General features: G+C 38.9%; 1 protein-coding gene across 1 annotated transcript in view; it reads left to right on the forward strand.

The window, feature by feature from the left end:
• The first annotated feature begins 669 nt into the window (after positions 1-669).
• Positions 670-17,795, forward strand: part of BPNT2 (3'(2'), 5'-bisphosphate nucleotidase 2) — a 31,920-nt gene continuing 14,794 nt past the window's right edge. Inside the window, exons 1-3 of the mRNA XM_019717578.2 lie at positions 670-1,324; positions 15,648-15,810; positions 17,330-17,425. Coding sequence (XP_019573137.1) covers positions 932-1,324; positions 15,648-15,810; positions 17,330-17,425 — 652 coding nt within the window. The 5' untranslated portion in view covers positions 670-931. The remainder of the gene's footprint in view (positions 1,325-15,647; positions 15,811-17,329; positions 17,426-17,795) is intronic.

Below are 17,795 nucleotides of genomic sequence, written 5' to 3' on the forward strand. Positions count from 1 at the left end.
CAATTCCTCTCCCCCCTCAACCTCTGAGAGGATGGTATAGGTAAAGTATCCTTGCAAGGGAGAGAAGTCCGGAGTGTTTTTTCATTATGAAAGCCTAGGATCAAGGTATGCTTTTCAGCAGCTCAGAGTGGAGGTAACGGGAAAAATCTCTACATACATACAGATACAAATGCATAAACATTTAGATCACAAGAGAGGCCAACAGAATGAAGGGCCAAGTAAAATTCTTCCTGTCACCGCTCACCTCCCGCTCTGCCTGGAAGAGCGCGGAGAGGCGATTTAAAGCTACAGGCTCTGTCTACACCAGTGCTGAAGAAAAACGCATACAGATCTCTATGAAAATGACTTGTATTTTCCTTGGTTCCTCAACAATCTGAGCGATGGGCAGTCAGGACTGTCATTATGGCTTTATTTCAGCCATGTACAGGTGTTAAAAGGGAGATTAGACTTTCACAAAGCACTCAGTAGCCTTCCCTGCGTAGAAAGTAGCTTCGCCACATCCAGGAGTGGTGTGAAAACCCAAACACTACGGGACCCCAATAAAAGGAAGCAGCGCAGCCCAGCACCTCCCAGAGCACTTGGCCGGCCGCCTCGCCCCATCCTCGCCCCGCCCCTCGCCCCGCCCCTTGCGTAACCCGGATACACACCCACGCTACCCTTTCACCTCCCGGCGGTTGGCTAACGTGGACGTGCAGCTCGTTGGCCAGCTGAGGAGCTGGGGCCGCGCGGCCCCGGGGAGTTGGGCACGCGGAGGCCGACTGTGTCCTTGGCGGCACGGCTCTGCCTTTCCCAGGAAGGAGCGATGGGGCGCGCGGGCGCCGGGGAGCGGGCGCCGGTGTAGTCCTCGCGGCGCCTGGACTGGGAGCGCGGCGGCGGTGGGCGCCCGGAGGCCTGTAAGGGCCGCTGCCCCGAGCACCCGGCCTCCGGCGTCATGGCCCCCATGGGCATCCGCCTGTCCCCGCTGGGGGTGGCCGTGTTTTGTTTGCTGGGGCTCGGCGTGCTGTACCACCTCTACTCGGGCTTCCTGGCCGGCCGCTTCAGCCTCTTCGGCCTGGGCGGCGAGCCCGGCGGCGGCGGCGGCGCGGCGGGGCCGGTGGCCGCGGCGGACGGGGGCACCGTGGACCTGCGCGAGATGCTGGCTGTGTCGGTGCTGGCCGCCGTGCGCGGTGGCGACGAAGTGAGGCGTGTCCGCGAGAGCAACGTCCTCCACGAGAAATCCAAGGGGAAGACGCGTGAGGGAGCCGAAGACAAGATGACCAGTGGGGACGTGCTGTCCAACCGCAAGATGTTCTACCTGCTCAAGACCGCCTTCCCTAACGTGCAGGTGGGTGCCGCGAGCGGCGGGAGAGGACGGGCGGAGAGTTCGGGCCAGGAAGCATGGAGCCTTGGAACGAGTCCCAGCTCGCAGACTCCTCCCAACAGCCTCAGGTGGTGGGGCTCTGGCTCCCATTTTACAGATGTGGATGGAGATTGACACGCAGAACTTTAGGTGCTCAAGGTCATACAAACAGTTCGTGGAAGAGCTGGATGAAATTGCTGGCAGTCAGACTCAGGGCCCATGCCCCTCTGTCCCCTTCCCAGGTGTCTGTGCGACTTTAGACCCGGGATCTGGAGCTCAGGGTTCTGGGTGGGCTTTCACGTCGAAAGGCTGAGAAAGTTAACCGCTCCCTGCCTCAGGCTTTTCTGTAAAATGAAAGAGTTGGGCTAAAACCCACAAAGCCCTCTAGCCTTCCTTGATGTAATTACTGGAAGAGTCGTGACTAGAATACCGGTTTTCTGGCCGACCTGCTAGGAGCCCACTGAAGGCCGAGAACTGGGGAACTGTTGCTGTGGAGCTGTTTGCTGTATGCAAGGCGTTTGTGGGGGTGTGCTCATCATTTACTTTAGCTGTAGTGTTATCAGGACCCTCTTAATGGCATATATTTTGAGGGCCCTTTAAGGAAAGGAAGTTGCTGAAAATGTGTTTTCCAGCAACTTCCTTTCAACCGCCTATCCCTTATTTACTCCAGAAAAGAACAATTTAAGAGCGTTCGCCTTTTCTTTCGGTAGGTTTCTGGTAAGGAATTGATATTTTCTTAGGGCAATCCAGACACAGACACTTTGTATTTGCTGTTAATACTTAATTTTAGTGGAGCTGCTATTGAATGAATAAAGCTTTTAAAAACGTATTACAAATTCCAGAGGAAGAGCTCTACATAGTGTAGCAGTACTTTATAAATGCATGTCTTAACTTACCTAACAGTAGGTTTTGGCTACTGGGAAGAAAAATTGTTTCTAGTGGAATTTAATTAATTAGATAAACAGTGAAATCTACCCTGGCTTCTTGGAAAGGTCTAACCTTTTACTGTTCTTGAAAGAGTTAGGAGAGGATTGTCTTTGTAGAATTAAGTATATGTCTTGTGTGATCCTCCCTTTCATCTGTCATGTTATTGCTGTGATTTTCTTTCTCTTTCTTTCCATCTGTCTTTTTTTCTTACTCTCTTTTCCTTTCCTTTAAAAAAATTTTTTTTGCAGCAGGAAGGAACATTGACTTTCATAATATGAGTTGCTGAATACCAGATATAATTGACACAAGAATTCTCAAACAAAACTCAAATTTTCACTTTTTCTTTTGCCCCACCCTGTTGTCATCACAGATAATACTTATGTGTTGGCATCTAGATGTGAGACGTACTTATAAAATATATTTTTCTCTTCTGCAAAATGCAGCGTTCTTTAGAGTTTGTGGAAGATAACAGGAGTTTCAGAGAAGTTGATGTATAATAGTTATAACAATAGTAATAATAATTTATTAAGTGTATTCTAGGTGTCTGGATACTGGCGATACAAAACTTTATTTGATCCTCACAGCAACTTTAAGAAGTAAATTTTGTTTATGCCCACTTTAGAGATGGGAAATCTGAGGCTCAGGACAATTTAGTACACAGTTTATATCAACTATCTAACTCTTTTTTTTAGCTAGATTTTTAGGAGACTTGATGAAACAAAATTTATGTTTGGTTTCCTGGGGAAAACATAAAAATGTAGAAACTTAAAAACAATAATAGTGAAATATAGTAAGCAGAGCTGAATTTTTTTTTTTTTTTTTAGAGTAGAGACAAAAATACTCTTAAATATTAAAAACATGTATCTGTGTGCATGTATGTTCACATGCAAACTCCATCCCACCCCATCCCTGCCAAACCTTTTGCCTTGGGTAAATTCCACAGGATTCTGAGTTTGCTTTCTCACTTATTAGCAAACACTAAGGGAATAGCTGCCAAGGATAGTGAGCTGCATTTTATTAAACACAAAAGCTAAGATTTTGAAATTGCAGATGTTGAAATCTCTGCCTTTATATAAAATAGCTTTTTTTCCCCTTGTGACTGAATATTTGCATGTACATCTTTAGTGTTCATGTTGGATGGTGATTGGTGGAATAGAGTGGGTTATGTTCATTTATACAATGGTAAAATAGGATGGTGTCATGTTGAGCTATCTCCTTTTATCACTATGTTGTTAGACTAGAGGCCAAATGTTGTAGCCATCTAAGTAGAGACAACCCTACATTCTTTGCTTTCTTCCCTCCCCTCCCCCAACACCCAGAAGTACAGCCTTAAATGTCCGGTTGTTTTTGAAGCCTCACCTGAAATGGTAAGGAACTTAAATCCCATTCAGTTTACTTCCTTATGGAAAGTTAGCACTGAGAAACCACAGAGACTCTTTTCTTTTATCCTGGTGCCCTGTACAAATGGAGCAGGTCTCTTCTTTTCTCCCATGACCTTCCTATCTAGAGTAAGATGCTTGAACTCTCCTATCTAGTGTTCATCCCTCAGTAAAATTTAGGGTATACCAGGTGTCACTGTAGAGCACTCATCTGGGGGCGTTTTTCCCCAAAAGGACATTTGGCAATGTCTGTTGGTTTTCACAACTGGGGGTGGCATCCTTTTGACATCTGGTGGGTAGAGGGTAAACAACCTACAATGCTTAGGACAGCCCCCCATAATACTGAATTATCTGGCCTAATTTTTCAATTTGTGCCCAAGTTGAGAAGCTCTACACTAGAGAAGTGAGTATTGTCCTAAGAAAACTCAAGTTTGGCCTAGGATTCCTGGATTTCCTTTTGTTTTCAACCTTTCTCATGTTAGGGATCTTGTGAGAATCCTCAGGGCAGCAGTTCTTCTCCTAAACACATTGGCAATACTTGATTTCACTGTGTAACTGCAGCCATTTGTGTGACACTGTGTCTCATTATATCCCGTGGATAATGATGAAAATGAAGGCTGAAGGTAGTTTCTTGGAGTAGATTTGCAGACAAACACAGAACAGACATACTTACACTTATAGTTTTGATTTAAAGTAAAGGGAATTCTCTATTTGAGGGGCTCCTGTCCTCTACTTGACTTGTTCAAAGTTTTGACAATGATTTATTTGAAGATAAAGCATGGTACTCCATGCTGGTCGGAGCAGCTTGGGTTTCTGTCTTCCTTGACCTCAAGGATGGGAGTTAAATTCTTTCAATAGAAGTACTCTCTGGAAAAGTTTGAGAAGTTCTAATATAGTGCAAAGAACATCTGCCTTGACATCTTTTGCAGTCTTCAGCCTACGTGATCCTGGCCAGTCTTTTAACTTCTTTGAGTTACAGTTTCCACTCCTATAAAGTTGAGATAAATAGTAATGTGGTAATTAGTGCAGCCATAAGTGTTGCAGACAGGGAGAAAAACAAGTTCAAAGGGGCAGACCCAATAGAGATGGTACTGTGGTAACTTCAAGTAGCCTGGTGAATCTGAATCAGAAGCACAGTCGAGAATTACTGTGGAAGAAGTTAGTAAGGGAGGTAGGCGCTGTATTATATGCCAAAGAAGTTTGTACCTGATCTTTGGTTTAACCCTAGAGTACTAAACGAAGACCAGATTTTCCTGACTTTTCTTAAAGCCTACAATATGCCATACTTTGGGTTTTAGGCATTTAGAGGCGGGTGAGACCAGTTAGGAGAGTGCTAAAATAGGCTATGTGAGAGATGAGGACCAGGACTCAGGCAATGGGAAAGTTATATGTAACTTGTTTTACTAGCTAACATTTATTTAGACCGTGACAAATGGCAAGCATTGAATTAAGCTTCTGTTGCCACTATTAATTTACTCTTGACAAAAGCATAGGAGGTTAAGTACTGTTGCCTCCATTTTGCAGGTAAAGAAATTGAGGTTTGGAGAGGCTAAATAATTTGCCAAAGGTTACACAGCTAGAAAATCTTTGACTCACAGAGATTCATTTAATGGTCTGAGAATCATTTCAGGTCTGTCTAATTCTGTATGTAAGGTAGTATAGGAGGTATAACTATAGAAGATACTATTAACTACAATGTTTGGAATGATTGGAAGGGCTCAGGGTAGATGCTTAGAGAATAGTTTAGAGGGGGTAGACCAGTTAGTAGACTTTTTCAAGTGAAAGATGAAACATTTTGAATTGGAGTTTACGGTTGTGGAGAAGATAGATGTGGAAGGATATGAGAATTTCAAGGGATGTGTCAAGAATGACTCCTCTATTTCTGGGACTTGCACACTTGGTGTTTTGCTGGTGGTGAAGTGGAGTGGGGGATGACAGTACAAGGAGGACGGTTATGAGGGGATGCTTTTGATATGTTCAAGGAGACATGTTAAGGAGGTAGTTTAACATATGGCTCTGAAACTTTGAAGAGACATCTGAATTAGAAATACAAGTTTGTAAGCCATCAGTGAGTATTGTGATATTAATTGAAACCAGTTGTGGACAGGATTGCTTAGTGAAAAAATATTGTGTGAAAGGATAAGGTGAGGGCCTAGGGCCAAGGATAACAGACTGAAAATACCATTTAATAAGAACAGTAGCAGCCAACTTTTATTAAGTACTTATTGTGTGTTAAGCACTATACTGTTTGTTTGTTTTTACCTTTTTTATTTTATTGATTCATCCAAAGAACTCTCTACAGAGATATATCATCCACTTTTTAGTAATGAGTAACTGCAGCTCAGAAAGATTAAGTGACTAGCCTAGGTAAGTCACATACCAATAAATCAAGGTGCTGGAATTCCTATCATAGAACACATACTCTTAATAATGGTTCTGTATGTAGGTCATCGGTAAACTTTGTGAGTGCTTGCTTACTGGGAACGAAGCAAAATTGAAAAAGATGGGAGGTAAAGAAATGGAGACAGTGAGTAAAGACAGGTCTTTCAAAAAATTGGGCTCTGAGGAACTTGGCTCGGGTGTTATATGAGACTACGAGAAGGTTCTATGTGGGGGTGTTGTTTGTTTTTGGTGTGTTTTTAAGATGTGAGACACTAGAGCATGTTTATTTATAGAGATATATTTGAGAGATAATTAGTTGATAGTCAAAGCTTTCTGAAAAGGTAGAAGGAGAATAAGACAGGTAGAGCAATGTTTATCCATTTAGAAAATAGTTATTGAATAACTGCTGTGTTATAGGTACAGTGTGAGGCATTATACCCAAAAATTTATTAGGATTTAATGATTTATGGAGAAGTATAGTAAATGGTACCTTCTTAAGGCATTAACCAAAAGCCTCTTTGACCCCAAAGTAACTGAACTGTCATGTGAGTAGCATTAATTGTGTTTTGGGGTCTTGATTTCTTATTGTTCAATTCCCTGTTGAGAAGTGGGACAATATAGGCAGTAGCAATGTGGAAGGGAGAGTAGATTGAGTGGAAAAGGATTGTGGAGAAGAAATGAAACTATATTAGTAAAGAATAATGTTGTCAATCAAGAAGTATTTATTAAGCATCTATTGTTAAGGCAGTGGGAATGAGGCTACAGTAATGAAGGAAACTGTCTTTGAATTCACAGAACTTACGTTCTAGTACAGGGGTGTCCAAACTTTTTTCAACGTTTTTTTACCAAGGGCCATATGCGGTAAAATACACAAACAGCCGGGCCACTCACTCGAGGTGAAGTACATATTGCCTCACCTGGTTTATTTAAGTAAACTAAATATATTTTTGGAATTTGCTGTGGGCCAATTAACAATGGATTGCCGGCCGCAGTTGGCCCACAGGCCACAGTTTGGACACCCATGTTTAGTAGCTTAAGAATTATAGTTTACATGTAAACAAATGAGTTGATTTCATCCTGATACTGGCTTTGAAGAAAAAACAGTAAGAACATATGGAAAGAGTGACTGGGGGATCCTGCTTTGGCCATGGTAGCCAGGGATAGCCACTTTGAGGAACTGTCATTTGAGCTGAGAGCTAAATGACAAAAAACAGACTATCATGCAGAGATTTGGGGAAAGGGTATATGAGCAGAAGAGTACAAGTACAGGTGCAAAGGTCCTGAGGCCAAGGGACCGGAAGACAAGTAAGTCTGTACCAGTAAGTGCCAATAGAGAAAGTTTACTGGGGCCGGATCATCCAAGCCTTGCCTTGTAGATGATGGTAAGCAGTCTGGATTTTATCTCCGTGTAATGAGAAATTGTTGGAAGGTTTTAAGCAGGGAGAGACACGGTCTGATTTTGGAAGAGGCAGGTTGCTGAGTTGAGGAGAGAAGCTCCATAAAAGCAGTGAGTTTTGTCTGTTTTTTTCATTATTATATCCCAGTACCCCAAACAGTCTAGAATATGTAGTCATTAAATAGTTGTTGAAAGAGTGAATAAATCAGAGAATGCACTATAGGAAGCAAGACAATAAAAGGCTATTTTAGGAATCCAGGTGAGGGGTAGATGGCAGTTTTAACCAGGATTTTCTTAGTATATGTAGCGACATGTATTTAGAATTGGGTGGTAGAATTTATAGGACTTACTGCCTGATTAAATGTGGAATGTGGGATAGAATTGAAGAAGACTTACTGTTTTGACCTTAGCATCTGTTTGTAAGCCCATTTACAATGGTGGATAGTGGATTTATTATATTTGTCGGTGTGTAATGGTGTAGTAGCAGGTTATAAATAGTTGTACAAAAGCAGATCAGCTAATTGTGCTGATGATCTTGCTCTCAGTTTTTTTCTCCCTTACCTGACTTTTAGAGAGGATCTTTTCAAATATAGTTCCATAGTTTTTAGTTCATACTCAGTTGAAAGGATATGGAGAAGCTGACTTGAACTCTAGTCAGAAATCTTAATCATGAGGTACAGTAGCTGCCACACAGACTTTGCACTGCATTTCTGTAAACTAGAGTGACTGAGACACAGAGAGTATGTTTTATTTTATGGGATTTATTTTTGTTTTAAGTTTATTTTGTGATTTTTGCATGGTGTTACTCTTAAATTCATTCATCTGTGGTAGCCTAGCATTGTCATTAAGAGTGTAAATTCTAAAGCCAAAATACTTTAGAGTGACGTCTGTAAGATGGCAGAAGATGAGTTCTCTACTGTCATTCCCTCACAGAACATAGATTTTGGCCATTACCCATGAACAAGAGTACCTCTGTGAGAGTCTGGGAGTCCAGTGGAGAAGCTCCAGCACACAACTGGAGCAAAAAAATCTAAGAATAGAGGCATTGACGAGAGTAAGACCAATATTTTTACCTTGCTTGCATCACTCCTTCCCCAAGGCAGCACAGCAAGGAGGGACCCTCCTCAGCCTACAGTTTAACCCACAGGAGCATGTGAAGAAGCACCTGGCTTCCCCAGCTGTTCAGGACAGCTTGGGGAAAGTGGGCCCAGAGACCCACTTCCTCACCTCACCTAGATTACTGAGGTGATCTGCAAGGCTGATGGGTTCAGAGGGACTATGGGAGCACAGCAACCAGGGTTCAGAACTCATCAAAGTAACGTTACTAACAGCTTTGCAGACTCCAGAAAGCCTACCCACTAGCCACTGGAGACTCCTTGCCTGCAAGAATCCAAATGGCTCATGGGCATCCCTAAAACTTCACACATCTCACCCATAACCACCCCACCCACCTTCTTTGGCTTGATTTTGGTACTTGCTCCTGCAGACCATGAAAGCAAGCTTTTGCAGATAGCTAGTGAGCAAATGTAGAAAGCCAACATGACTCTGAAGAATTGGGAAAAGGCTCACATACTTAAGCATTTCAGGGCACCATCCTAGAGAAAACAAATGAAAGGCTCTCAGCACTTGGCCTTTCTGTGGGATTGAGATAAGGCCTACAGTTACCCTCCAAGAGGAACTGAGAAGTGTGGGGAAAGCACATCCAAATAAAAAGTCTGAGAAATCTTCAAAGTCCCTAGTCAGACTACCTGGTGAAGGTAGTTCTCTCCCAAAGTCACTCAGCAAAGACTGGAGGAGGTGACTTCAAGGAAAACAGAAAAATCAAGGAAACAGGACACCACCAAAGGAACATGATGACTTCCCAGTAACCAACCTGAAACAAATGGAGATCTACAAATTGCCAGACAAAGAATTCAAAATAATTGTTTTAAAGATGTTCAATGAGCCGTGAGAACACAGATAGACAACTCAAATAAATCAGGAAAACAATGCATGAACAAAATGAGAGGTTCTACAGAGATAGAAGTCATTAAAAAGATAGAGATTTTAGGGCTTAAGAATACAGTGAATAAAATTTAAAATGTAATACAGAGAATCAGCAGAACACGTTATCAAGCAGAAGAAAGGATTTGTGAACTCAAAAACAGATCATTTGAAATTATTCAAAGGAGAACTAAAAGAACTAAAAGAATGAAGAAAGCCTATATGAATTATAGGGGACCACCAAGTGAAACTATTCACATTTTGGGAATCCCAGAAGGAGAAGAGAGAGAAAAGAATAGCTAGTTTATTCAAAGGAATAATCGCTGAAAACTCCCCAAATCTGTGGAGAGATATGGGCATCCAGGTTCATGAAGCTCATAGGTCCACAGTTTCAATTCAAAGAGGATTTTATTGAGCCACATTATATTAAAACTCAAAAATCCAAGACAGAGAGAATTTTGAAAGCATCAAGATCTAACAGACATATACAGACCATTCCACCCAGAAGCAGTAGAATATACATTCTTGCAAAGAACACACAAAGCATTCTCCAAGATAGATCATATGTTAGGACAGAAAACAAGTGTTAACAAGTTGAGGAAGGTTGCAATTATATAAAGCACTTTTCTACTCACAATGGTGTAAAACTAGAAGTCAGTAACAGGAAGAAACCTGGAAAATTCCAAATATGTAAAAATTATACAACATACCACTGAACAACTAATGGGTCAAAGAGAAATGAAAATAATATCTTGAATAAAAATGGAAGCGCAACATAGCAAAGCTTCTGGGATGCAGCTAAAGCAGTTCTAAAAGGGAAGTTCATAGTGGTAAATTAAGCCTACATTAAGAAAAAAGAAAGATGTAAAATATGAAAAACAAACCCAACTTATAACTCAAAGGACTAGAAAAAGAACAACCAAAATTAGCAGAATGAAGGAATAAAGATCAGAGCAGAAATAAATGAAACAGAGACTAGAAAGACAATAGAAAATATCAACTAAGTTGGTTACTTTAAATGATAAAATTGACAGACCTTTAGCTAGGCTAAGATAAAAAGAACAGATATATAAAATTCAAAAATGAAAGCCTAGATATTGCACCTGATACTGCAGAATACAAAAGATCATAAGACACTATTATGAACAATTACATGCCAACAAGCTGGATGAAACCAAGAAGAAATAGATAAATTCCTAGAAACGTACAATCTCTGTGACTGAACCATAAAGAAATAGAGTATCTGAATAGGCCTGTAACTAGTAAGGGTACTGAATCATTAAAAATCTCCCAACAAGGAAAACTCCAGGACCAGATGGCTTTATGAGTGAATTCTACCAAACATTTAAAGAATAATTAATACCAATTCTTCTCAAATGCTTCCAAAAAATTGAAGAGGGTGGAGCACTTCCAAACTTAATTTATGCTGCCAGCATTACCCTGATACCAAAGCCAGACAAGGACACTGCAAGAAAAGAAAGTTATAGGCCGATATCCCTGATGAGCATATATGCAAAAGTACTCAACAAAATACTAGCAAACTGAGTGTAACAGCACCTTAAAAGGATCATACACCATAATCAAGTGGGGTTTATTCCTGGGATGTAAGGACGAACAAAAGATAAAAATCATATGGTCATCTCAATAGATGTAGAAAAGGCATTTGACAAAATTTAACATCCTTTAAAAACCCTCAACGAATTATGTATAGAAAGAAGGTACCGTAACGTTAAAGGTCAAGTATGACAAGCCCACAACTAAAATGTTCAGTGGTGCAAAGCTAAAAGCTTTTCCTTTAAGATGAGGAACAAGACAGGGATGCCTATTCTCACCAATTCTATTGAACATACCAGTGGAAGACCTAGCCAGAGCAATTAGGTAGGTAATAGGAATAAAATGCATCCAAATTGGGAAGGAAGAAGTAGAATTATCTCTGTTTGCAGATGACGTGATCTTACATGTAGAAAACCCTAAAGATTCCACCAAAGTACTGTTAGAACTAATAAGTGGATTCAGTAAAGTTGCAGGATACAAAATCACTATACAAAAATCAGTTGTGTTTCAATACACAATCAATGAACTATCTGAAAGAGAAGAAAACAATTCCATATATAGTAACAGCAAAAACAATAAAATACAATAAAAACTTAATCAAGTCCCTGAAAGACCTGTGTACTGAAAATTATAAGAAATTGATGAAAGAAATTGAAGACACAAATGCAAGGGTATTGCATGTGCTTTGATTGGAAGAATTAATATTGTTAAAATGTCCATACTACCCTAAGCAATCCGCAGATTCAGTGTAATCCCTATCAAAATTACAGTGGCATTTTTTTTTTCCAAAGAAATAGAACAAACCCTCCTAAAAATTTGTATGGAGTTACAAAAGATCCAAGTAGCCAAAGCAATCTTAAGCAAGAAGAACAAACCCAGAGGTATCACACTTTCTGATTTCAAATTATATTACAAAGCTAAAGTAATCAAAACAATATTGTACTGGCATAAAAAAACATACACATAAACCAATGGAATCGAATATAGAGTTTAGAAACAAACCCACACATAGATTCAGCTAATCTCTGAAAAGGCACCAAGAGCACACCATTGGGAAAATACAGTCTCTTCAATAAATGGTGCTGGAAAAACTTGTTAACCATGTGCAAAAGAATAAAACTGGACTTCTGTCTTCCACCACTGAACAGAAATTTAAATGTAACATGAAACCATAAAGCTCTTTGATGTTTGTCGAAACAATTGTTACTTTTTTTTTTTTTTTTGGCTATTACACCAGAAGCACAGAAAACAAAACCAAAAATAAACAAGTAGGACAACATCAAACTAAAAAGCTGAACAGCTAAATGAAAAGGCAACCTGTGCAATGGCAGAAAATATTTGCAAACTATATAGTCTTTGGTAAAGGGTTAATATCTAAAATACATAAGGAACTCATTCAACTAAATAGCAAAAGAATAAATAATCTGGTTTAAAAATTGGCAAAGGACCTGAATAGATGTTTTTCCAAAGAAGACATACAAATGGCCATCAGTTATATGAAAAGGTGCTTAACATCACTAATTAACAGGAAAATACAAACCAAAACCACAATGAGGTATCACTTCACACTTTTTAGGATGACTGTTATCAAGTAGACAAGTGTTGACAAGGATGTGGAGAAAAGGGAACCCTTTTACACTTTTGTTGGGATTGTTAAATTGGTAAAGCCATTACGGAAAACTGGAGTTTCTACCATAGAACTACCATGTGATCCGGCAGTCTCACTTCTGGATAAAGAGCTGAGTGAAGTGAAATCAGTATTTCAAGATATCTGCACTCCCATGTTCATTATAGAAATACAGAAATATTCACAATAGCCAAGATATGGGAACAACAGGATGGTAAGTGCCTATTGATAGATGAATACGTAGATAAAGAAGACGTACGCACACACACATACAGGATTGTTATTTAGCTATTTTAGTGTTAGTACTAAATTTAAAAATCCTGCCATTTGGGATAACATGGATGAATCTGGAGGGCATTATGTTAAATGAATTAAGCCAAACGGAAAGACAGATATTGCATGGTATCACTTATGTGTGAAATTAAAAAAAACAAATTGAAATCCTAGAAACAGTGGGTGTAGAATGGTGGTTGCCAGAGTCTAGGGGGTGGGGGAAATGGGGAGATGTTCCTCAAAGGGTACAAACTTTCAGTTGTAACTGAGTAAGTTTTGAGGATCTAATGTACAGCAAGGGGACTATGGTTAATAATACTGTATTATATACTTGAAATCTGCTTCAAGAGTAGATCTCAAGGGTCTCACCACAAAGGAAAAAAGTAAATTGGTGAGGTGATGAATGCATTAATTAACTTAATTGTGATCATTTCAGTATATGCACATATCAAATCATCATGTTGTACACTTTATATGTACAACTTTATTTGTCAATTATACCTCAATGAAGCCATGGTGGGGAGGAGCTAATATGGCACCAGTGCCTCAGTCTTAATTATTCTAGCATTAAAATAAGTTCTGATATTCATAGTGCGGTAAGGAAAGTCACCCCACTATAATATTCTTTTTTTCTTTTTTTTCTCCCCAGAGTATCATGACTTTTTCTAGCTTTTTGCTCTTGCATTTAATTAAATTGCTCTGTAAATTTTTTTTAAATGGCTTGTCCTATTTCCAAGAGTGGGAAAAAAAACAAAAACCTGTAGGGATTTCTATTAGACTTACGTTAAATTTGTAGTTTACTGAGAATTGACATCTTTACCATTTTTAAAAAGTTATTAGTGTTTTTTAATATAGTTTTAATTTTCTTGATAATGTTTTTGCAAATATTGGGTACATTTATTTCCAGGTAACTTATTTTTTTGTTGTTAGGTTTCCTTTTTTTTATGTTAAATATTTTTAATATTTGTTGCTGGTGTATAAAAATGCAGTTCTTTGATAGTTATTGATCTAGCAACTTGGCTATATTCTGTTATTATTCTGTAATTTATCCACAAGTTCTTTTGGATTTTCTCAATAATCAGCCATCAATTGCATAATATTAGGATTTTGCTTCTTCCTTTCCAATCCTCGCCCCACACCCCCACCTTTCTTTAGCTTTCTGCAATGGCTAGGACTCTGCACATTGGTAACAGTGGTTATGATGGAGGGTAACTGGCTCTGTCGTGCCTGCAGGGTCCTTTACCATGTGGCTCTCAGACCTCATCTCCAGCTCCTTTCTTGGCTCACTTGCTCTAGCCATGCTTGCCTCCTTGCTGTGCGCCAAATGTACCAGGCACACTCCCACTTCAAGGCCTTAGCATTTTTTATTCCATGGGCTGGAATGTGCTTTCTCTAGATGCCTGCCAGGCTCACTTTTTTTAATATCTTCACTCTAATATCACCTTCTCAGTGTGGCCTTCCTTACCTATCCTGTCATTTAAAAATAAACAAACAACTTTAGTGCAACATGTTTTACATATCATAGAATTTGCCCATTTCAAATATCCAATTCAGTAGTTTTTTATAGATTTGCCGACTTGTGCAATCATTGTCGTTAGTCAGTTTTAGAACATTTTATCACCTTAATATCCCTGTGCCCATTTATGGCTAATCTGTGTTCTACTCCCTGCCCCAAGCAACCACTGATCTACTGTCTCCATAGACATACCTGTTCTAGACATTTCAGATAAATGGAGTCGTCCAATGTGTAGTCTCTTGTGTCTGCTTCTTTCAGTTAGCATAATGTTTTTCGGTTCATCCATGCTATAGTATGAATCAGTACTTCATTTCTTTTTATAGCTGAATAGTATTCCATTGTATGATGTACCACATTTTGTTAATCCATTCATCGGTTGATGGACATTTGGTAGTTTCCACTTTGGTGCTATTATGAATAATGATCCTTTTACTCCTACAATATACTTCCTGTTCTTCCCTACTTTATTTTTTCCTCCTTGCCACTCTCCAACATACCACAGGGTTTAGTTATCTTGTTGGTTGCTTATCTCCTTCACTAGAATCTAAGCTCCACAAGGGCAGAGATCTTTGTTGCACATTGATCACCATTTTACATTATGACGTGGCACTGTGTCAAGCATATTGTAAACAATCAGTAAACATTTGCTAAATCAATAAAGGAAAAAGTGAATGGATGAATTGGATGTTTACTATACTCTGTACTAAAATGTTTTGTTACTTAAGTGGCTTGGTGTTTCAGAAATATTACTATTTTTAACCTCTTCTATAACAATTTGGGATATTTTGGGGTACTTTGCAGAGATTGTTGACAGTTGTAGGGTTTTCACCCTGAATGACTTTGCTTATGTTCTGTCAGTGTTATAATTATTCTGACACTGTAGTATGGGGTCTGGGCATGGTATCACATTCAGTATAAATATTAATACACTGATCTACTCTGGAAAGGGAGCTTGTCAGAAAGCACAGTAGCCTGCTTGTTCCTTTGATGCTTACTTTCTCTGTATTTCTCTATTTCTCTATATTTGGATTCTTTGTCTTGCTTAGACAATAAGCTAAGCTTGAACATTAGATTGGAAAGTACTTGAAGACAAGATGTTGCTGGAATTTCTTTTACATGTAGTTTTATTTTGCAATGAAATGCCTTGAAATAAAAAAAAAAATCTACTTTGAATTTATGTGATTTTTGTCTGAAGTGTTTCTTTTCTGCTTTCTCAGCTAGTGATTTTGTTTTACTTCAAATTTTTTAACTATCAGCTATTTTTAATGCAGATAAATACGGAGGAACATGTGGATGCAACCGATCAGGAGGTTATCTTATGGGATCGTAAAATTCCAGAGGACATCCTGAAGGAAATAGCCACCCCGAAAGAGGTACCAGCGGAAAGTGTTACTGTCTGGATCGACCCACTTGATGCTACACAGGAATATACGGGTAATTTTAAAATTAAAATTGATCTCAATCTTTAGATTGCCGTTATATATCAGAGAATCAGAATTAAGGCAGGCAGTGTGTATGTGGTGATAGGTATTTTACCAAGCTAAAACATCTTTTCCAATTAGATTCTTTTAAGACAGAGAGCTGGATTAATGCAGAGTCATATGAACCATTTGCACAGGATAGGTTATTATCAATGTTCCCCCCTCAAAAAAAAAAAAAAACACTGTATTTATGCCATACTCTTAGTGATAGTGGCTTGCTATGTTATGTCATTGATTCTTGTGTGAAGGGAAGTTTTTAGCAGTCATAACAAAATAGTTCCTATTTGACACCTGTTTATTCAGGTGTTTATTTATACAGAGGGTGCCAAAAAAATGTATACACATTTTAAGAAAGGAAAAAACTGTATTAAAATTGTAATACTCAATATATATAATACCAATATCCAAAGATGAATACAAGTCACGTTTGACTTCTGCAGTTACAAGAGGTGTTCAAAGTGGTTACCATCAGCATAATTTTAGTACAGTTTTTTCTTTCTTATAATGTGTATACATTTTTGGGCACTCTCTGTATATTGAGGTGTTTGTTTATGTAGTCAGAATACAATACCTGTGATAGTGGGAATTTCAATTTTATTACATATGAATCTATCATGGAAATTCAAAATAGTAAACTAAACCCTAGACACCAAGACAGCAAGTAAGTAGCAAAACAGAATTACCACCCCATCCCCTTTTTCCATTCTTTTTTACCTAGTCCTAGCTCAGATTTAATTTCTGTGGACCCTCTCCCATGCCTTGTTTCTTACCTAAAGATAGCTAATACCTGCCTTTTCTCTGTTCTCTTGGTGTATATGTTAAACTTGCTTGCTTCTAGATGGTAAGTTCTGAATGTATGGGGTTTCTACTTTTTCACCTTTTGTGTTCTAATGCTTAAGCACTGAACTTGTCCCTTAACAGACAATAGGTAATAACTATTTGGAGAACAGGACGAAGACACTAGGTGTGTTATTCTAGCTGTTATAGTAGCAACTGAAATTATAAAACTATTTTTTTCTATTAAGATAATAGGAATACAGAATATCAAGGAGTTTGTTTATAAAAAGTTTTCCCTAAACAGAGATTGGCCTGATTATATGATAGTGATAATACTTAGTAAGCACATCCCTTGTGCAGGAACTATTCTAAGTATTTAACTTAATTTTTAAATTTAATGTTAAAATTAAACATTATTTAAATTTATACCTAAAGATGGGTACTTAATTAGTGTCCATATTTTACAGATGAGGAAACTGAATTTAAATAATTTTCCCAAAGACATGCAGCTAATAAAGCAGTAGGCTAGAAAAATAACCCAGCTAATCCATTTATAAAACCAAAACTCAACTATTTCCTTAAACTGGCTCTCATTGCCAGACTCTGTTGCTTGAGGGGGGGTTGCATTGTATCCTGAATTTGTATGTTACTTTGACAGGCGTGTGTTTTGTTTATTGGTTGGTTTTTTTCCACAGAGGATCTTCGAAAGTATGTCACTACTATGGTTTGTGTGGCTGTAAACGGTAAACCTGTGCTAGGAGTAATACATAAGCCATTTTCTGAATATACAGGTAAGAAATATGTTAGAGTAAGAATTAATGTTATTAAATCATTTGTCTGTACCGTGTTTCCCCAAAAATAAGACCTAACCGGAAAATAAGCCCTAGCATAATTTTTCAGGATGACATCCCCTGAACATAAGCCCTAATGTGTCTTTTGGAGCAAAAAGTAATATAAGATCCGGTCTTATTTTCGGGGAAGCATGGTAGTACTTACCATCCTGTCAGAGTCTCAACTGTAGCTCAGTAATTATTAGAGTCAATCCCCTACCCTACCTTACCCCTTCACTGGATACAGTGAGGAATTTATTGTTGGTACTCATAATACATGACAAAGCAGGGCTTTCTAAACTTTGTTTAGAGGATAGAGACTGTTTAATGA

The sequence above is a fragment of the Rhinolophus sinicus genome, linkage group LG14, assembly GCF_036562045.2.
Source record: "Rhinolophus sinicus isolate RSC01 linkage group LG14, ASM3656204v1, whole genome shotgun sequence".
In the NCBI taxonomy this organism is placed as follows: Eukaryota; Metazoa; Chordata; class Mammalia; order Chiroptera; family Rhinolophidae; genus Rhinolophus; species Rhinolophus sinicus.